General features: G+C 31.7%; 2 protein-coding genes across 5 annotated transcripts in view; one reads left to right on the top strand and one right to left on the bottom strand.

The window, feature by feature from the left end:
- Positions 1-10,821, top strand: part of LOC145323718 (lysosomal alpha-mannosidase-like) — a 27,962-nt gene extending 17,141 nt beyond the window's left edge. The window contains exons 22-36 of one of the 3 annotated variants that reach the window (XM_080166194.1): positions 777-889; positions 1,165-1,241; positions 1,410-1,518; positions 2,073-2,196; positions 2,831-2,903; positions 3,192-3,266; positions 4,362-4,451; positions 4,869-4,958; positions 6,386-6,452; positions 6,719-6,780; positions 7,669-7,757; positions 8,234-8,338; positions 9,220-9,310; positions 10,015-10,089; positions 10,602-10,821. In XM_080166194.1, coding sequence (XP_080022320.1) covers positions 777-889; positions 1,165-1,241; positions 1,410-1,518; positions 2,073-2,196; positions 2,831-2,903; positions 3,192-3,266; positions 4,362-4,451; positions 4,869-4,958; positions 6,386-6,452; positions 6,719-6,780; positions 7,669-7,757; positions 8,234-8,338; positions 9,220-9,310; positions 10,015-10,089; positions 10,602-10,668 — 1,307 coding nt within the window. In that variant the 3' untranslated portion in view covers positions 10,669-10,821. Of the gene's footprint in view, positions 1-776; positions 890-1,164; positions 1,242-1,409; positions 1,519-2,072; positions 2,197-2,830; positions 2,904-3,191; positions 3,267-4,361; positions 4,452-4,868; positions 4,959-6,385; positions 6,453-6,718; positions 6,781-7,668; positions 7,758-8,233; positions 8,339-8,481; positions 8,539-8,563; positions 8,626-9,219; positions 9,311-10,014; positions 10,090-10,601 lie in introns of those variants that run through there. The other 2 variants (XM_080166196.1, XM_080166195.1) reach the window with 2 other exon arrangements.
- On the bottom strand, positions 10,808-18,172 carry LOC145323719 (extended synaptotagmin-1-like). Of its 2 annotated transcripts, XM_080166200.1 has the most exons (12): positions 18,049-18,172; positions 17,677-17,782; positions 16,810-16,853; positions 16,604-16,682; positions 16,049-16,121; positions 15,519-15,634; positions 14,959-15,050; positions 14,435-14,503; positions 13,495-13,562; positions 13,065-13,125; positions 12,171-12,260; positions 10,808-11,920 (listed from the first exon to the last, which is right to left on the bottom strand). In XM_080166200.1, the coding sequence occupies exons 1-12, from the start codon at positions 18,055-18,057 to the stop codon at positions 11,870-11,872; spliced, it is 858 nt and encodes a 285-aa protein (XP_080022326.1). In that variant the 5' UTR covers positions 18,058-18,172; the 3' UTR covers positions 10,808-11,869. The 2 variants fall into 2 exon arrangements, with proteins under 2 accessions (XP_080022326.1, XP_080022325.1); XM_080166199.1 differs by lacking the exon at positions 16,810-16,853 and having other exon boundaries at positions 16,604-16,726.

Here is an 18,172-nt window from a genome sequence, read left to right as displayed (position 1 = left end):
TGATTTTAAAAAAGAACCAAATTAGTGAGTGAAGAATGTCAATCAAAAAAAATTCTGAATTTATAAAAACTGAGGGATGAGGAGAGGAGGAGTGGGAAAGAAAACCCCTAAAAAAGAGATGGATAATCCCAAATTTTTATGACGTCACATGCTGATTTCTTGAGCGACTTTCTTCACTTACACAAAAGTATTGCTTTATTTAACCCACTTACCATTGACAGAAGTTCCGATAGAAAAGGTCCCATGTAAATGTAGACAATGAGATATTGATTATTAACTTCTGTGAATGGTAAGTGGGTTAGATAAAGCAATAATTTTGTTCCTTTAAAAAAACACACTGTAAATTCAATATGAGAAAAGCTTCTATGCAAGGCATATTTATCAGTCTGTTTGTAAGTTGTTTTTAAAAAATAGCATAATAATTGCAACTCCAGTAATGCAAAAATAAGTTGATTTCTATGTCATGCAAGTGTTAAAAAGAAAATATTAATAGGTATAAATTGCAGCTTTCTGCGAATATTAAAATGGAAAAAAATAAATCAGTTTTGATGGAACAAAGGGGCAAAAATTCCGGGCTAAAAAACTGGTTTTAATCCTATGCATTTTATTTTATTATCGATAGAAAATTGTTTAGGTAATGTCTATGATATGATGCTATACAAGTTTTTTTTCGGGATGGCTTAGAATCGGTTCCAGTTTAGCGAATACTATTCAGTTTCAAAGCCATTTCAAAATCATTTTTAAACTTGCAGATCATTAATAAAACAATTTTTCAGGAAAGTTCCGTAAAGTTAGTATTGGGAACAAGATGAACCAGATAGAAGTTGAGGCCTCAGATGCTGAGCATTATAAAATTAAACTCAGATCTGGGGAAGTTAAAGTAGAAATGGTAAACTTCATTTTTTTCTGAAAAGAAAAGATTAAAAAAAGTATTTTATAGAAATATGTCTATAAATTGTATTTCTTGACGAAAAACAATACCTGAATCTTTTTTTTTTAAACTCTATAAAAAGGGACATTGAAAAAAAACACAGTTTATGTCTATGGTGGATGCCTTTGTTCAGCATACAATATCTAAGACTAATATCTAAAGGTTTAAAAAAATTGAGTTCTTCCAGGTTAAGTAAGGTTTTACTAAAGGTTATTCTTCATTTTTATTTTTAGGGATTTTCCTGGTATACCCCCGCAGTTGGAGATAACTCTGAATGGGAGAAGAGAGCCTCAGGAGCCTATATTTTCAGGTATAAATACATTATCACACATATTCATAGTGATATCCAAATTCTAGCCTATATAGGTATATGTAATTCTGTAATGCTTAAACGATGCGTTGAGTGCCTAATTTGATGAAAATCGAACAACAAAAGATGGGTTCATCTTTATAAATAATCTTGATTCAAATTTTGTAGACCAAACGGGACAAACTCAGTTCCCATTGGAGATCCCACAGGTATCCAGCTGTACAAGGGGCCTCTCTATGATGAACTACATGCTTTCTACAATGACTGGATCAGTCAGGTTTTATAGATTGTTTATTTTCATACCAGCAAACAACACAAGTTATGTGAAGTTTCAGTGCTTCCTTAGAAATTATGAGTGATCTAATGGGATAAGACAACGTCCGATTAATTGATGTACATTGTACAATGAACTTAAAGAACCAACCAACCAAAATTTAGTAAGAGTGCCCAAAATAGTTAAGCCCACGAATATGAAAACGATATTATCCTTGACCAGCACATCAGCAGACCAACCACGTCCACCAAGCTTAAGAGAATAAGATCTAACTCACCCAACTAATTAAAATTTCAGACTGTAATTAGACTATACAAAAAAGACTTGTAGAGTGATACCTTCTATGTCCCAACTCATTGCAAGAGACAGCCCAAATCAATGCAATGTAATAAACTCTATCTCACCCCACTAATCTAAATATAAGACTGCAATTAAAGGGTTTTTTCTTTCTTTTAATTGTCATTAGATATAAAAGTATCACGGCTGATGTTTCATCAACATGCCTAAGAGTTAACATGTCATTTACGTCGAAATTGAAACCTCAAATATTTTTGTAGATAATGAGAACATACCACACCCCCGACAACCCCATGTACAACGCCGTGGAGATGGAGTGGCTCGTGGGTCCCATCCCCATTGAGAATGGGGGCAAGGAGGTCGTCATGGAGTACTCAACTGCAGGTACATGCTTTTCATGGATCTAAGGGAATAACACAATAGCCGATAAATTGATGTACATACCCAATGATGATACACAAAATATCCTCTTCTGCATATTACAATTATTGCTTGAAACGTTTGGACACTCAACCTAAAGTATCAACCAATCAAAATTCATTTTGAAAAGTCCCCAACGTTGTTAAACAAACGAATAATAAAACTTTATTAAAAACTTTGGGGACTAGTGTAACAAACAGCCCATTGTCCCCTTCCTTTCTGCATACTAATTGGTGAATTACAGTGTATACTGGCCTCTCATAATCTATTGAGGGACTTTAATCATCACCATTCTGAACCTTCACACCTAACAGTTTATTCTTGAGATACAGAAAGACAAACATCCTAGATCTTCTGTATTAATGGATTTACTATTACTTGGATCTTACACCAGATTATCATGTACTCTAATAATGTGAAATTTGTAGCTGGCTAAAATAACGATCACCCCATCCCCTCTCCTCCTAATGGATGAACGAGTTTACCAACCATGGTAGCAACCTAAATTGGCGACAATTATATCCCTGTCATAATATCCATTTATATATTAAATTTATTTCTATATTTTATTTTATAATCTTATTTAAATTTTGTTTAGATATAAATTCTGAAGATACTTTCTACACTGATTCAAATGGAAGAGGCCTTATCAAGAGAGTTAGAAATTTCAGGTAAAAAATATTTAATTTTGTTAGAACAATCTCTTTTATATTAAAATTTGTCGTCAATTATCTTGCTAGCATGAACCTCATTTATCAGTCAGTTCGTTCATCCAATAGGAGGGGATGGGGTAAAGGGAGTGAATGTGGATTTTTTTTATTTTAGCCAGCTGTGAGTATCACTTTATTAGAATACATAAAAATCTGGTGAAAAATCTAAGTAATATATAATAGCTAAATCGATTAAGCCACCAAAATAAGAATAAAAAACGACTGGACTTAACGAAAAATCTTGTTTAGAGAGACCTGGGATTTGGATTTAACAGAGCCTATTTCAGCAAATTACTATCCTCTTAATTCAAGAATTGGAATCAGGTAAGCTATACATTTTTATTTATCCATGTAATATCTAGATAGATAATTCAAATTGAAAAAGGAAAATAATGCAACCTTTAAAATTTAAAATACTTCTGTCAATACCAAAATATTTTATTTGCTTCAGATTGTGTTCTATATCAAAAAAGCTTTCTACTTCAGGTTTGATAGTTTTGGAGCCAAATTCTATGAAATCGATATATTTGGCAAATATAAGACCAATAATAAGATAATAGCAATTTGTTTTAGAAGCTTGAACTAATGCAGAACTTATTTTCTAGAGATACTAGCAATGTGTTCTAGAAGCTAGAATAAATGCTGAACTTATTTTTTAGGGATACTAGCAATGTGTTCTAGAAGCTAGAATAATGCCGAACTTATTTTCTAGAGATACTAGCAATGTGTTCTAGAAGCAGGAATTAAAGCTAAACCTATATTCTAGAGATACTAATAATATGTTCTAGATGCTATTATTGATACTGAATACCTTTATTCTAGAGGTATAGCAATGTGTTCTAGAAGCTAAAATTGATGCTTAGTACCTATATTCTAGAGATTCTAGCAATGTGTTTTAGAAGCTAGTATAAATGCAGAATACCTATATTCTATAGATACCAGCAATGTGTTCTAGAAGCTAGAATTAATGCAGAATACCTATATTCTAAAGATACTAGTAATGTGTTCTAGAAGCTAGAATTAATTGAATATCTTTATTCTAGAAGTACTTGCGATGTGTTCTAGAAGCTACTATTAATTATGAAACCATATATTCTAGAGATACTAGCAAAGTGTTCCAGAAGCTTGAATTAATACTCAACTTGTATAATCTAGAGTCAACTGTGAAGTGTTCTAGACGCCAGAATTAATAATTATGTTTATTTTAGAGATACTTGCAATATGTTTTAGAAGCTAGAATTAAAGCTAAACCTATATTCTAGAGATACTAATAATATGTTCTAGATGCTATAATTAATGCTGAATACCTTTATTCTAGAGTAGAAGCTAGAATTAATTATGAATACCTATATATTAGAGATACTAGTATATGTTCTAGAAGCTAGAATTAATGCTGGATACCAATTACCTATATTCTAGAGATACTAGCAATGACCTGTGGGTGATGACAGATAGAAGTGAAGGAGCTAGCAGCATGAAATCTGGACAGGTTGAAGTTATGGTTCACAGGTAATTCTCAAGTTGATACATCAGCTGTTCTCTAGGGTTATATGATCAGTAACACTAAAAGACAACCAGCCTATACAAGTATCTTGGGGTACTATTCCAAAATTGAGGAGATTTAGTTTCAAAATAAAAAGGGAGAGAATCTATTGAATCATTATCTGGCCTATCCCTTAATACCTGATAAAATATTTTTTTTAAATGGACAATTTAAAAAAAATTAATCAGGTAACATGTACTCTTTAATATATCCTAGATATATTCTATTGGCTTGACATTTTTAAACCATCACTTAATAGAGACAGACAGAAAGACTGTGTGAGGTATCCTAACTTGTAAAATGATTCATTCAGCTGGTAACAAGATCTAACTGGACAAACAGACGAACACACATTCTGTTAAACAATAAGCTCCTAATTTTAGGCGTTTGCTGTTTGACGATGCTTTTGGAGTAGGGGAGGCTTTGAACGAAGAGGCATTTGGAACAGGACTGGTTGTTAGGGGCACACACAGGTAAATAATTGGATGGCAGCTTTTCAAAGTACGAAATCATAGAGGCTACAAATATTATAAACTTCCCAGTTTATTTTGTTGGCATTATGTCGATAAGCAATTTTACTGCTCTATGTCGACAATTGGCCTTTGTGTATGTGGTTAATGCTAATATAAAAAAAAGTTTTCATAGCTGACTTAAAATCGACAGATTGATAGTTCATTTAAGACTTCATTCTTATGTTGACATAATCAACTACGCAATTATTTTACCTACAAAGAAGGTGTATCAACTTTTTTTTTTATAGCTAGCCGGTTCTTTTAGTAAGTAGTAGATGTAAAATTTTTCATAGAATTCAGATATGCAATCGGTTTTTTTGTAGACCTCTTATTTCTTAAGTAATTTAAGTTTTAAAAAAAAATAATTAAGTCGGTTTTAAGGTACTAAAACGCAACAAAATAAAAGAAGAAAATGGCCAGTAAGAACAAAAATAGTAAGATCTTTAATTTGACACCTTACTTTTAAAATTCTGTTGAGAAATTATTGAAAAAATCTATTTTTTTAACCTCGGTTTAATAAAAACTTTAGACCTAAATATTTTCTCAAACAGACATAAAAACATGGGTTCATATATACCTTTAGAATCAGAAAAATATTACGAATCCATTGTAAGCAAAATTGAAAAAAAGTAAAAAAATTAAAAATTAAAAAAATGGCCAATTGTATTTTTTGTTCTGGCAACACTATCGTCTTCCCTTTTTTACCCCCTCTATACCCCCTTCCCATTTTTATACTCAATTGAAGAGTTAAGACGTTGCCTGTACAATATAATATGATATTTTCATATAATTCCTTTTATTGTAGTTTATATACTATATTGTAAACTTTTTTTTCAATTTTGCTTACAATGGATTCGTAATATTTTTCTGATTATGAAGGTATATATGAACCCATATTTTTTACTTGTGAAATGATAAAATTGAGTTCAAAGTTTTTATTCTCGTGGGTTTAAAATAATCGATTTTTTCAATAATTACCTGACAGAATTGAAAAAGTAAGGTGTCAAATTAAAGATCTTACTATTTTTGTTCATAATGGCCATTTTCTTTCTTTTTTTTGTTGCATTTTAGTACCTTAAAATCGACTTAATTTTTTTTTTTAAACTTAAATTACTTAAAAAATAAGAGGTCTACAAAAAAAACCAATTGCATATCTGAATTCTATGAAAAATTTTACATCTACTACTTACTAAAAGGACCGGCTAGCTATAAAAAAAAAAGTTGATACAACTTCTTTACGAAATTGTAATTGTAATGGAAAAGAGGAATATTCATAAAAAAATCTGATAATTTTTACCATAATAATTTTTTTTCCTATAGTGCCAAGATATATACGGAAAAACTGAGTTACAGGTTAAGGTCTCATAATAAATGGAAATATTTTTCAGGGTACTGTTATGTGGAAAGAATTGTGATCTGGAAAGTTCTGTCGTGGCTGAACAAATGTTTGCACAGGTTTATTTTTCAGCTTATTGTGAAGTGTAAAACATCCTCTAATTGTTGGGGAGGGGGTCTATCCTTTTATTAAAGAGAGTTTCTGCCAGTACCCAAAGACCTCACTAACTGCAGGAAATATATGATTCTCCTTTACAGTGAGACTTCATATTGATCCAAGAAAACTTAATTTGAGAAAAAGTATCTCCATCCTTCTAATAGAAATCATCCAAAATATTTTTAGCCTTGAAAAAATGATACCCTATTTAATACTTTGTAATGTTTAGCCTGTTCTACAATTTGGAGAGGCCTGCTTCAAAGATTTTATCGACAGCATCCATAACTACAGGTCAATAATTTTATACAAATCTGTTATTAAACTTTTGCGGCCAACCAACCATTTGATTGTAAAACCTTTGTGTAGAAGTTCTACCTGTGCATTAGAGACCCTTGACATTGTGTCATGTCAGCGTAAAGAAACATTCCCATAAATATATTAAAGTTTATTATTATTATTTTCAGTTCCAAGGTTAATTTTTTTTTAGCTGAACAAGGATGACAACATCCATAAAAGCGAAGCACTGAAACGGTAGGACAAACAGACATTAATACTTGTATAGTGTCAGAACTGAATAATCAGAATATAAATGTATAAGAGTCAAAGCAAAATTGTAAGTAAATTTGTTGAAAAACTGCTTGATTCAGGATAATATTTATGGACATACTTACATTTCTAAGACTTTATTATAGAGTTGATTATCCAATTGGTCTGATTTTTGGTATATTGATTCCTGGGACAACAAAGTACAATATTATAAGCGAAACAACTCTATAATCAAGTCCTAAAAATGTAAGTATGTCCATAATCATTATCCTGTATCAAGCAGTTTTCAACAAATTTACTTACAATTTTGCTTTGACTCTTATACATTTGCATTCTGATTATTCAGTTCTGACATTATACAAGTGTTAATATCCGTTTATCCTACCGTTTCAGAGCTTCGCTTTTATGGATGTTGTCATCCTTGTTTAATATAAACTACTGTGCATAGTAACGAGTTGCATCTGTATTAGGGCAAAGAATTCCCCCATACTAATTTTATTAATATAGCACAGATGAATATTTGACCAAAGGTCTAAATGTTCCTTTTTGTTCTTTGATATTTTTCAATAAAAATATTATTAGCTTGTTGTTGCTGCGCTACTAATTAATATCATTGCTCTTGTTTTCCTGTAGAGAACCAGAGAAAGAGAAGAAAAGCTTGGAATTGCCCCAAACTTTGAAACTCTTGTCCATGGAGAAATATGCTAAATCTCAAATATTGGGTAAGAGTAATAACTGCATAGTCCATTTTTAGAGAAATACCAAATAGTTCTTGGTAGCTGCCTACAATGTACTTATTATTTGTTACTAAAGAATTTACATTAAAAATATTGGGTTACCTTATAATCAAAAGGGTTAGACATCAAGGTGATTTCTGAGGGGTTTCTTTTCTTACTGAAAAAATAGGAAGTCTGGCGTGGCCATCTGCTAAAGTACCGTAAAGTTAAGTTTTCAACAGTACTGGAACACTGAATTCTAATTTAAATTAATTCTAATGAAAGTTAATTGTGTAAGGTACAATGTGTAATTGTGAAATAAACCAACCATGCCGCATTTTTCGAGAAAATGTATTTACTTCAATTTTTAGCATTCTAGTCCTATTTAAAGTCTTAGATCACATTATAACTTTGCGGAATCAGATCTTAGCCAAACTTCTTTCTCTTATACATGTGTTAGTTTTACACAGATATTAATTTAGTACGTCTTGAGAACCTGAATCCTGTTGGTGGGGAAGTTGTACCTGTCAATCTGGATGAGCTATTCCCAGGTCAAACTATCACCTCCATCACTAAGAGAACTCTAGGTATCATTATTCATTTTGAGAAATTTCAGCTAAAAGAAAATAAAAATTATGCCGAAAAGTGTAAAAAAAATCCTAACTAAATGTAAATTTTTGTATGAATAATTTTATTAAGTTAATTAATTAACTAATTACTAATTATTAGGATGGAAACAAGGATAGAGAGGAAGTGTACAGAGCAAGAATGAATTAAAATAATAATTAATTAACTAATTACTAATTATTAAGATGGAAACAAGGATAGAGAGGAAGTGTACAGAGCAAGAATGAATTAATATAATAATTAATTAACTAATTACTAATTATTAAGATGGAAACAAGGATAGAGAGGAAGTGTACAGAGCAAGAATGAATTAAAATAATAATTAATTAACTAATTACTAATTATTAAGATGGAAACAAGGATAGAGAGGAAGTGTACAGAGCTAGAATTAATTAATATAATAGTTAATTAACTAATTACTAATTATTAAGATGGAAACAAGGATAGAGAGGAAGTGTACAGAGCTAGAATTAATTAATATAATAATTAATTAACTAATTACTAATTATTAAGATGGAAACAAGGATAGAGAGGAAGTGTACAGAGCAAGAATTAATTAATATAATAATTAATTAACTAATTACTAATTATTAAGATGGAAACAAGGATAGAGAGGAAGTGTACAGAGCAAGAATGAATTAATATGATAATTAGTTAACTAATTACTAATTATCAAGATGGAAACAAGGATAGAGAGGAAGTGTACAGAGCTAGAATGAATTAATATAATAATTAATAAACTAATTACTAATTATTAAGATGGAAACAAGGAAAAATAGGAAGTGTACAGAGCAAGAATGAATTAATATAATAATTAATTAACTAATTACTAATTATTCAGATGGAAACAAGGATAGAGAGGAAGTTTACAGAGCAAGAATGAATTGGACTAACAATTATTACCATCCTACTCATGACAATAGAATTCCTAGGTAACTATCTTTCTTATATATACCTCATCTTGAAAATATGTAATCTAATTCATTTAGGTATAACTAGAAACTAGAGGAGGGGAAGGCAGTAAAAATAACCTTAAAATGGTTTATTATGGATCCTAACTGACAAAAAAATAACTCTATATATCCTATTATATAAAGTAGTAATTTTTTTTGTGTGAAGCTTTAGATATAAATAACTACTGGAATGATTAAGTTTTCCTTTTGGAAGCTTCACTCAGGTATCCGGTATGGTTTTAGGCTGTTTTGTTTTTAGGTTTAAATCTTTTGATTGGTTTAAGCTATATTTCGGGTTTTTTATACCCCTTTAAATACAGATCCACAGATTCTGGGGTGCAACCACTAGTCTATTTATAAGACAACTAGCGGCTTCGCCCCTAGCCTCAAGGGGCTTTGCCACAAGAGGTGATCAAAAATTTTTTTTGGATAAATTCGTAAAAGGACCAAGGAAATCTTCGGGAAAAAAATGGGGGGGATTTTTTTGTTTTTGGGTTGGTTGGTTGGGGGTGTCCCACCCCCCAAGAAAATAGTCTAAAACTACCACAGGACCAGTAGGTATATTCACTGAAGAGTAGAATCCGATTGGTTCAGTGGTTACCGAGATCTTAAGGGACGGACAGACATCATTCTTCTTTGTATTATAGATATGTTATAGTTATTATTATAATAACTTATCTTAGATACGACGTATATGGAAAGAAATCAGAAAACTCTCAGCTGTACATAAAGAACGTCAATGGAAAACTGATTCATAGGTAAATTATTTAGAAACTATGCTGCTCTATAACTCACTTTGTTATAATATATTTTAATGAAAAATAAGCTTACGACAAAAAAAAGAGCTAAATTTCAACTTCGAAAGAGTATTAACAAATTAGAAATATTTTAGTTTCAAATGGAATTAAGAAGTGAATGTCTTATTTTTTCTTCTTGTAATATTAGTGTTAGTTAGACCAACACAAAGCGTTTGACAAACGGAGATTTTTTTATCAACATGTGCCATTAAAAAAAAAAATAGAGGGGGCACGAGCTATATATAACTTAACCCACGGTTGGGAATCTACCGACTTACAATTGGATCTTTGAATAACAACCAATGGCGTTGGACATATTAACAGACAAAAAAAATTGGTAGCAGACGAAAAAGGTCCCAGAAGTTAGCTGTCTAGGTCATACATACATTTTTACTTACACATTTATTAATGTGACTACTAACTAACAGACAGACAGGCCCTATTTATAAACTATCTTATATTATTATTTTTAGAAGTGGTGATTTTACAGTGAATATCGATGCTGGATTTATAGAGACCTATCTTGTTACATTGCAGTAACAACCTTTCATGTTTTCAAACAACAGATTATTTGCGGATTTTTGAAAGACATAAATATAAATCTAAAATATTTTTCTACTATTTATGTAATTTATAACGATATTTAACTTTGATTTTATAATATTAAATAAATAAAATATTTTGTATTTTAAATTCTATTTTATTACAAAATTAATTACTAGCGATAACAAAAATAGAAGCTATAATATTTAAAAGTAAATAATGTGATTAATTTTTTAAAAATCTATTAATACTAAAAAGTTAAGAATCACTTTAGTTGCTGTGGTCATTGCATAAAATAATACATATTAGCTGCTTGTTAGGTGTAAAAAATTATTAGAATCTACTTTTTTGTATGGCTCCGATCGAATCGGTTTTATTTTCGCTGGAATAAAACCGGTTCAAAGCCATAATAAAAAAAACATGTTGTATCGATTTACAGACAGTTTTCTACGAAAAAGAAATTAAATAGGTTTAGAATTAGACAGCGGGCAAAAAATATAAATAAATCCCTTTCTACTGAAAACTGTCCATAATACGATGCAATTAATATACATTATGGCATTTTTTTGTTAATATTTTGATACTTTTTTTTTGTAAAAAAAATGGCACTACTTTATTTTATTTGCATATGTTTTACATACAATTTGGAATACTTACATAAAAAATAATAATATATTATAAAAATAATAAGAATATAACCAATATGAACACTTAATAAAGCACAATAATCAAAATAAGGACGGTATCTAGTTATCTTGTTCAAAATATTAAAAGTTATTTGTGTTATCAGCACCAAAAAGTTAATACTTTCATAATTTCAAAGCCTTCATGGGCTACATATATAAAGTAAAAGAATAGATTGAACACGATCTATATGTAGCACTTCCAACAGGATGGGGACTTTGTGCCGACTTTTAATTGGGTCTTTTAATAGCGTTGAAAATAAAAAAAAAACAGCCAAGTCGCTACAAAAGAGCAGAAAGCAATTTGCCAGCAGACGAAAAGGGTCCCCATACACTTGGGACAAGTAGTTGTTTGGGTTAAAGACATTTAATATATATGTAACACATTAAAGTGGTTACACAATTAAAGCTAAAAAGAATATTTTATGTTAACAAGTAAGGCATAAAGATAAACAAATACGACATCTAGTACGATCAATACATCATCCTTTATCTGAACCAAATAAAGACGACTTTTAATCCGAGTCTTCTTCGTCATTGTGCAGTGGATACCAGTCTGCAATGCCCTACAATAAGTGTAATATCCATTAGGATGTATTTTCTGTATGTTTGTTTGTCTGATTGTTCAAAAAGATCAGACCCCCCCCCCCCCTACTATTGGAGAAACGTAATGACCAATATTTGAGGACTGAATTAGCAACCTAAATTGACTACAGAATTTCCCCTTTCACAATATCTAATCTTCTTATTCTATATCCATAATTGTAAAACAGTTGCAGGCATGACAATATGCACAACACTTCAGTTAGGTTATACCTGTGAAAGTCCAGGATTATCCAGAGACACATGACAGGCTCCAAGGCTGGGAGACTTGGAGAAAACACCCTTCTTGTCCCAAACACTTATCTGAACAAATACGTCTAAAGTTACAATCTTTATTTAAAAGTAACAGGATCTGTGTCTGTCTGTCTCGAGGGATCTCTGTAACCGTTTAACCGATTAGGTCCTCCCTTTGAGAGTAGCTATTGATATGTCAGAAGGTCTTGGGAAAGGATACACCAATAAAAAATAAAATAGAAATTAGGGTTGGGCCGGATACTTTTTTGGCCGGATACCGGATACCGGATATCCGGCTGATTTCAAATGCCGGATATCCGGTAACCGGCCGGATATCCGGCCAACGCCGGATATCCGGCAAATATCCGGTTATCCGGCCAAATTACCGGATATCCGGCCGGATAACCGGCCAAATTACCAGATATTAAAGTAGTAAAAAAAAAATTTCTTCAGAAATCTTATATAAATTTACATAAAGTTAAACTTATTCAGAAAAAATGTTCTTCTAGCTTCAATAATAAGAAAATTATAGCCATTTAAGATTTTAAAAAGCAGAGATTTTTGGTGTAAAGTATAAAAAATTATAGAGCCGGATATCCGGCCGGATAGTTTCAATATCCGGTATCCGGCCGGATATTGAAAATGGCCGGATATCCGGCCCAACCCTAATAGAAATTACCCCAAGGAGGAATAACTCCCTAAAAAAAAATTTGAAAATAAGCGGATTTTCTTCTTTCTTTCTTCCCTAAATAAGCAAGCTACCAAAGGCAAAATTACAATCCTTCTATTCTTGCAATGCTCAAAAGGCAATTTGAGGGTAGCACCAAAAGCTAGTATGTAAATAATTTTGCATGTAAGAAAAATTGCAAATACCTTTAAGGAATGATTGCGAACTTTTGAGAAGTCAATGTCAAAATCAAATTCTTCATCGAACCTAAATAAATCATTAGTTAGGTATGGGAAATAAAAAAAGTTTCAAAATCTTAAATTCCAATACAGAATGTCTGTTTGTATGTATGTACTATGAATGTCCGCTAAAATCTCGTGAACTGCTGGACCTTATATTTTAAGGCAGTTTTTCTTATGGTCATAGATATGGATGGTTTAGAGCAGGGAGGTTTACCGCTACTTTTTAAAGGTATTTCATTAAAATCTATTGAAAGGGTTGCTGTACACCTTATATGTTCAAGCAAATGGATAAATTTTCTCCGAAACCAGTAGAACTATTGTTAACGAACTTCATACTAAATATTTTTCAATTACATTATTTTCAAATAAAAATCTATAATATGAACTTTTTTACCTGGGACTTCCAGAGTTCATGACAACCTCGGTTTTCTTCTTCTTTTTCTTTCCAGGCATCAAATATATCTTAAATCATATTTTTTATTTCTAAAACATTTGTTTTTTTTAAATAAACAAATAAATAGGAAGAATTTAAATCGGGTCTCGTCGGCCTCAAATCCATTCAGCCGTTCGGCTTACAGCTATAGAAGCCTTGTCATCAGACGCACGGTTTACATAAGCCATAAATAAGGAGTAGTCACACTGTAAGCCACGCTCAGCCGCAGCCAAAAAATTAGTATTTAGTATTAGTAACAGCGTCTGCCCACTGCCCAGTCATGACTGAAAAATCTAACAAAAAAGATTAGGGGAGTCTAATTTTCAGTCTGTCTTTATATCCATTAAGATCTCACTAACTGAAGCATTCAATAGGACAAGAGAATTACAAACACATCAAAGAAATTAGACAGGTTTACTTGTCATGAGACTGGTGCCTTTTTTAATTACAAAATACATACAAACCTTAAAAATATAGAAATCATTTTCTCGTATTCATTCGAATCCGGTGGATAGGAACCGGTTCTCATCCATACGAAAAAACTATGTCTAGCATCGTATTATATCCAGTTTTCTACGAATATAGAAATGTACAATCATAAGATTAAAACCAGTTTTTTAGCCCGTGCCTTCGGCATCTCGGGGCTAAAAAAACGGTTTTAATCTTATAATTGTACATTCTATATCCGCGGAAAGCCGTTTATAATACGATGAAAGAAATGACTATTCTGAAATTTACAAGCAACTTAAAGAATCCTTCCCCCTCAAATGACCTTAAAATCAATAAGAACTAACAACCGAAATACGTTTGGACGTCCGCAGTGTCATAGATAGATTGGTCTTCAATAGAAGAAGTGAAAACTACATATAATATGCCTTTTTTCAAAAAGGATAAACTGTACCTTGACATATGGATCTGGCGGATCAGGAAGATCGCCTCCAGGTAAACCATGAGCTTCATGTACAAATACCTAAACAGAAACATTTATAACAAGTAATATTTAAATGGAACAAATTATCAAGTAAATTATATGGATGTATTGTATGAGTAATTTTGGATATAGTCCTTTAAGAGGCGTTTCATCGTTTTGTCACAGTAGCTTTTGATAGGTTATTTTAGGTTAGGTTAAGTGATTGCCCCGCAGGGTTAGAACTTAGAGCCCCTCGCAGTTGCTAGAAATAGGAGAAAAGCTTCTGCGAAAATTCGACAAAACGTCGATTATGAGTCGTTGTCACGAAAGGGACTTTACCCGTAATTTTTGTTAAGAATCAAAATAACAGCAACACAGATAAACAATCTGAATCTCATTCAATATTGGTCTTGGTATGTTTTTGTAATAATCAAATTTTAGAATTCCTAATTATCAGAAAACAAACTTAAGAATGAAGTCCTAACTTATTTTGCGAATTTGATTATATATTTTACCTTCAATTCTTGTTTAGTATCATCATATAGCAAAGTAATTCTAATTTTTCCTCTGGGTGCAATCATACTTGTTCTCTGTCTTAAACCATCTCCTTTAATATTTTAATTATAAATATTAAGACTTGAACAAGGATTACAAAATTTATAAGTAGCGAAGCTCAAAAATAATGGAATGAATAAGAATCACAAACCCTTTAAAAATCAAGGTTATGTCTTTTAAAACATGACCGACGGACAAACGGACAAAAATTTGTAAAGAATAGATGCGCGGATGTCATAGAAATCTTCACTGAAAATTTCAGCTGTCTATCTCAATAGCAGCCGAGAAAATCATTTTTCCACCATAGCATTACGGGGTGACTGACTGACGGGCAGACAATGTGAATTATAGAGTAGCTTTCCTTCTACACACAAAATATCTTCGTTTTTTAAGATCAAAATTGGCCTTTGTAATTGCTGTGCACCTGCTCAATAACTAAGGCAGGCCAGTACGCCTCACTTACAGTTCTTGCTTGAAAAGTATCCAATTGACGTTATCCATTAAATGAGTATTTAACTACCTGTGTGTCCTGGCACACCGATAATACCCAGGGCTGGACCAATGGCAGCGGAAATAACATTATTCTCTGATGGTCGTCTCATGACATCTTCAGACGCAGGTTTGGTTTCAGAAAACCTAAATTAAGTATATTATGTGTCCTATTATCAAATATATCATATTTCTTTGTGAAATGCATAACAGATCTATAGTATAGATGAATATACTACCTCCCTCCCTTTTTCAATGACCTTTTTCGTCTGCTATCAAATTGTTTTCTGCTACTTGGCTGTGTTAATATTCCGAGCACTATTGGTCAATTTTCAATGACCCGATTGAGAGTCGAGACAAAAGGACATTGTGATGGAGAGATACAGTTTTAAACCATTTCTCCCTCTAGTGTTTTACTAATATATGCATAATATTTAATAAAACTTGGCTCGTTTTCTAATATATACTTCAAACATTTATAAACCAGGTAAATAATTTACTTTCAATAAGAAAGGGTAGTAGCAATTCACTATCAAACATGTATTATTTTAATTCACTTGCCTGACAGAGAAGCAGATTTTACCAGAATCCACACCATCCAAATCCCTCCAAACATTTCTATACTCCTCACCCTAATAGATCAGAATTCTCAAACTTTCAAACTAAATTTCATGCAGAGATATATCAATGAAATATAAATTAGTTTTCCCTAATTTTAAAAATTCAAAACTTGGTGGAAAAAATGAATGCCCTATTTTAAAAATACAATAAAAAATAATAAGTTTACCTATACAACAAATCTATACTATAGTATAGATGTATCTACAGACTACTATCTCCCTTTATTTTTCAAAGACCTCTTTCGTCTGCTTCTAAATTATTTTCTGCTACTTGGCTGTGTTAATATAATCAACACAATTGGTTGATTTTCAATGACCCAATAGAAAGGTTGCACATTGCACAAGACGGTTGTGATGGGGAGATCTGATATAGTTATTTAACCCTTTCTCCTTCTAGTGTTTTACTCTAATACCTATACTAGCTTAAAATTTTAAAACGAATGAAACATTTGACCACTCCATCTATTTTAATTACTTATGTTTAAGAACTATTCCTGATCAAGAACACAGGCCAGGTCAATAATAGTGGATCCAAGATATTCATCATCTCCAATATCTTTATCCCATAGTTCTATCTTTACCTCTCTGGGACCTCCAATCTCTGGTTGATAGAATATCTCTATAATAGATAGATATATGTATAGATATAGTTAGATAGATTGTATATTCATGATAACAAGTATCTTTATCCCATAGTTCTACCTTAACCTCTCTGGGACCTCCAATCTCTGGTTGATAGAATATCTCTATAATAGATAGATATATATAATATATAGATAGATTGATAGTATATTCATGATAACAAGTATCTTTATCCCATAGTTCTATCTTAACCTCTCTGGGACCTCCAATCTCTGGTTGATAGAATATCTCTATAATAAATAAATAGATAGTAGATTTACATCCTATAATATATAAAAGTAACTGGATGTTTATCTGTTTTGTGTTTGTACCAAAAAAAAACTCGAACTTCTTTACAATAAAGCTTCTTATAGTTTTATGAAAAGTATAGCTGAGAACCTGTGCTAATCCAGCAGATATGAATCGATTTCGATGCCATACTGGAATAGTTATTTCTCGCATCGTATTATAAACGGCTTTCCGCGGATATAGAAAGTACAATTATGAGATTAAAACCAGTCTTTTTAGCCCCGAGGTGCCGAAGGCACCGGCTAAAAAAAAACTGGTTTTAATCTTATGATTAAACATTTTTATATTCGTGGAAAGCTGGATATAATACGATGCTAGATATAGTTAAGTTTTTATTCGTATGGATGAGAACCGGTTCCTATCCACCGGATTCGAATGAATACGAGAATAGTTATTTCTCGTATCGTATTATAAACGGCTTTCCGCGGATATTGAATGTACAATTATAAGATTAAAACTAGTTTTTTAGCCCCGTGGTGCCGAAGGCACCGGCTAAAAAAACTGGTTTTAATCTTATGATTGTACATTTCTATATTCGTAGAAAACTGGATATAATACGTTGCTAGACATAGTTTTTTCGTATGGATGAGAACCGGTTCCTATCCACCGGATTCGAATGAATACGAGAAATTATATTACCTGTAAATTCAAAGTTAGGATTCAGATCTTTCTTGAATGTTTTAGATTTAGCTTTGTTATCCCCGTGATATAGTACAACATAGGGGTCTGACTTTCCATTGAAATCCTTACAAATAGGTGTCATTACAATACAGCTAATAATTTCAAAACGAGAAGTGGCCTTGGTAAGGTTAATCATGCACAAAAGGTGCAGAAATAAAAAGCAAAACAAAATCTGCAAACTAAAACTGAGTCCTTATGTTACGAAAATTGTAGGTATGTATCTAAATGTCAATAACAGGAAATTTTCAGATATTTTTCAGAAAACCAATAACCAAATAAAAAATTATGAAAATAGTAAAGGGGAAATAAATATATGTTTTTAATGAACACCTTGGCCATGAGGTCAATAGCCTTGTGGACGGTCACGTGTAGAAATCCTTCAGTTCTTGCCGCGGGTAAAATATCTTGTTCGGGTTCTAGTCAAATTAAAAGTTGGATGTTATGTAAAAGTTTG

This window comes from Acartia tonsa, chromosome 7 (genome assembly GCF_053477335.1).
Source record: "Acartia tonsa isolate MP-2025a chromosome 7, ASM5347733v1, whole genome shotgun sequence".
Taxonomy (NCBI): Eukaryota; Metazoa; Arthropoda; class Copepoda; order Calanoida; family Acartiidae; genus Acartia; species Acartia tonsa.
This window is presented reverse-complemented; position numbering and strand designations above follow the sequence as displayed.

What these genes read in the sequence shown, in the direction of transcription:
- LOC145323719 (XM_080166200.1), bottom strand. An exon ending in AAAATCTGCTTCTCTGTCAG is followed by an intron (nt 15,635 to 16,048) that starts GCAAGTGAATTA and finishes TACTTAATTTAG; the next exon opens with GTTTTCTGAAACCAAACCTG. An exon ending in ATGAACTCTGGAAGTCCCAG is followed by an intron (nt 13,126 to 13,494) that starts GTAAAAAAGTTC and finishes TGATTTATTTAG; the next exon opens with GTTCGATGAAGAATTTGATT.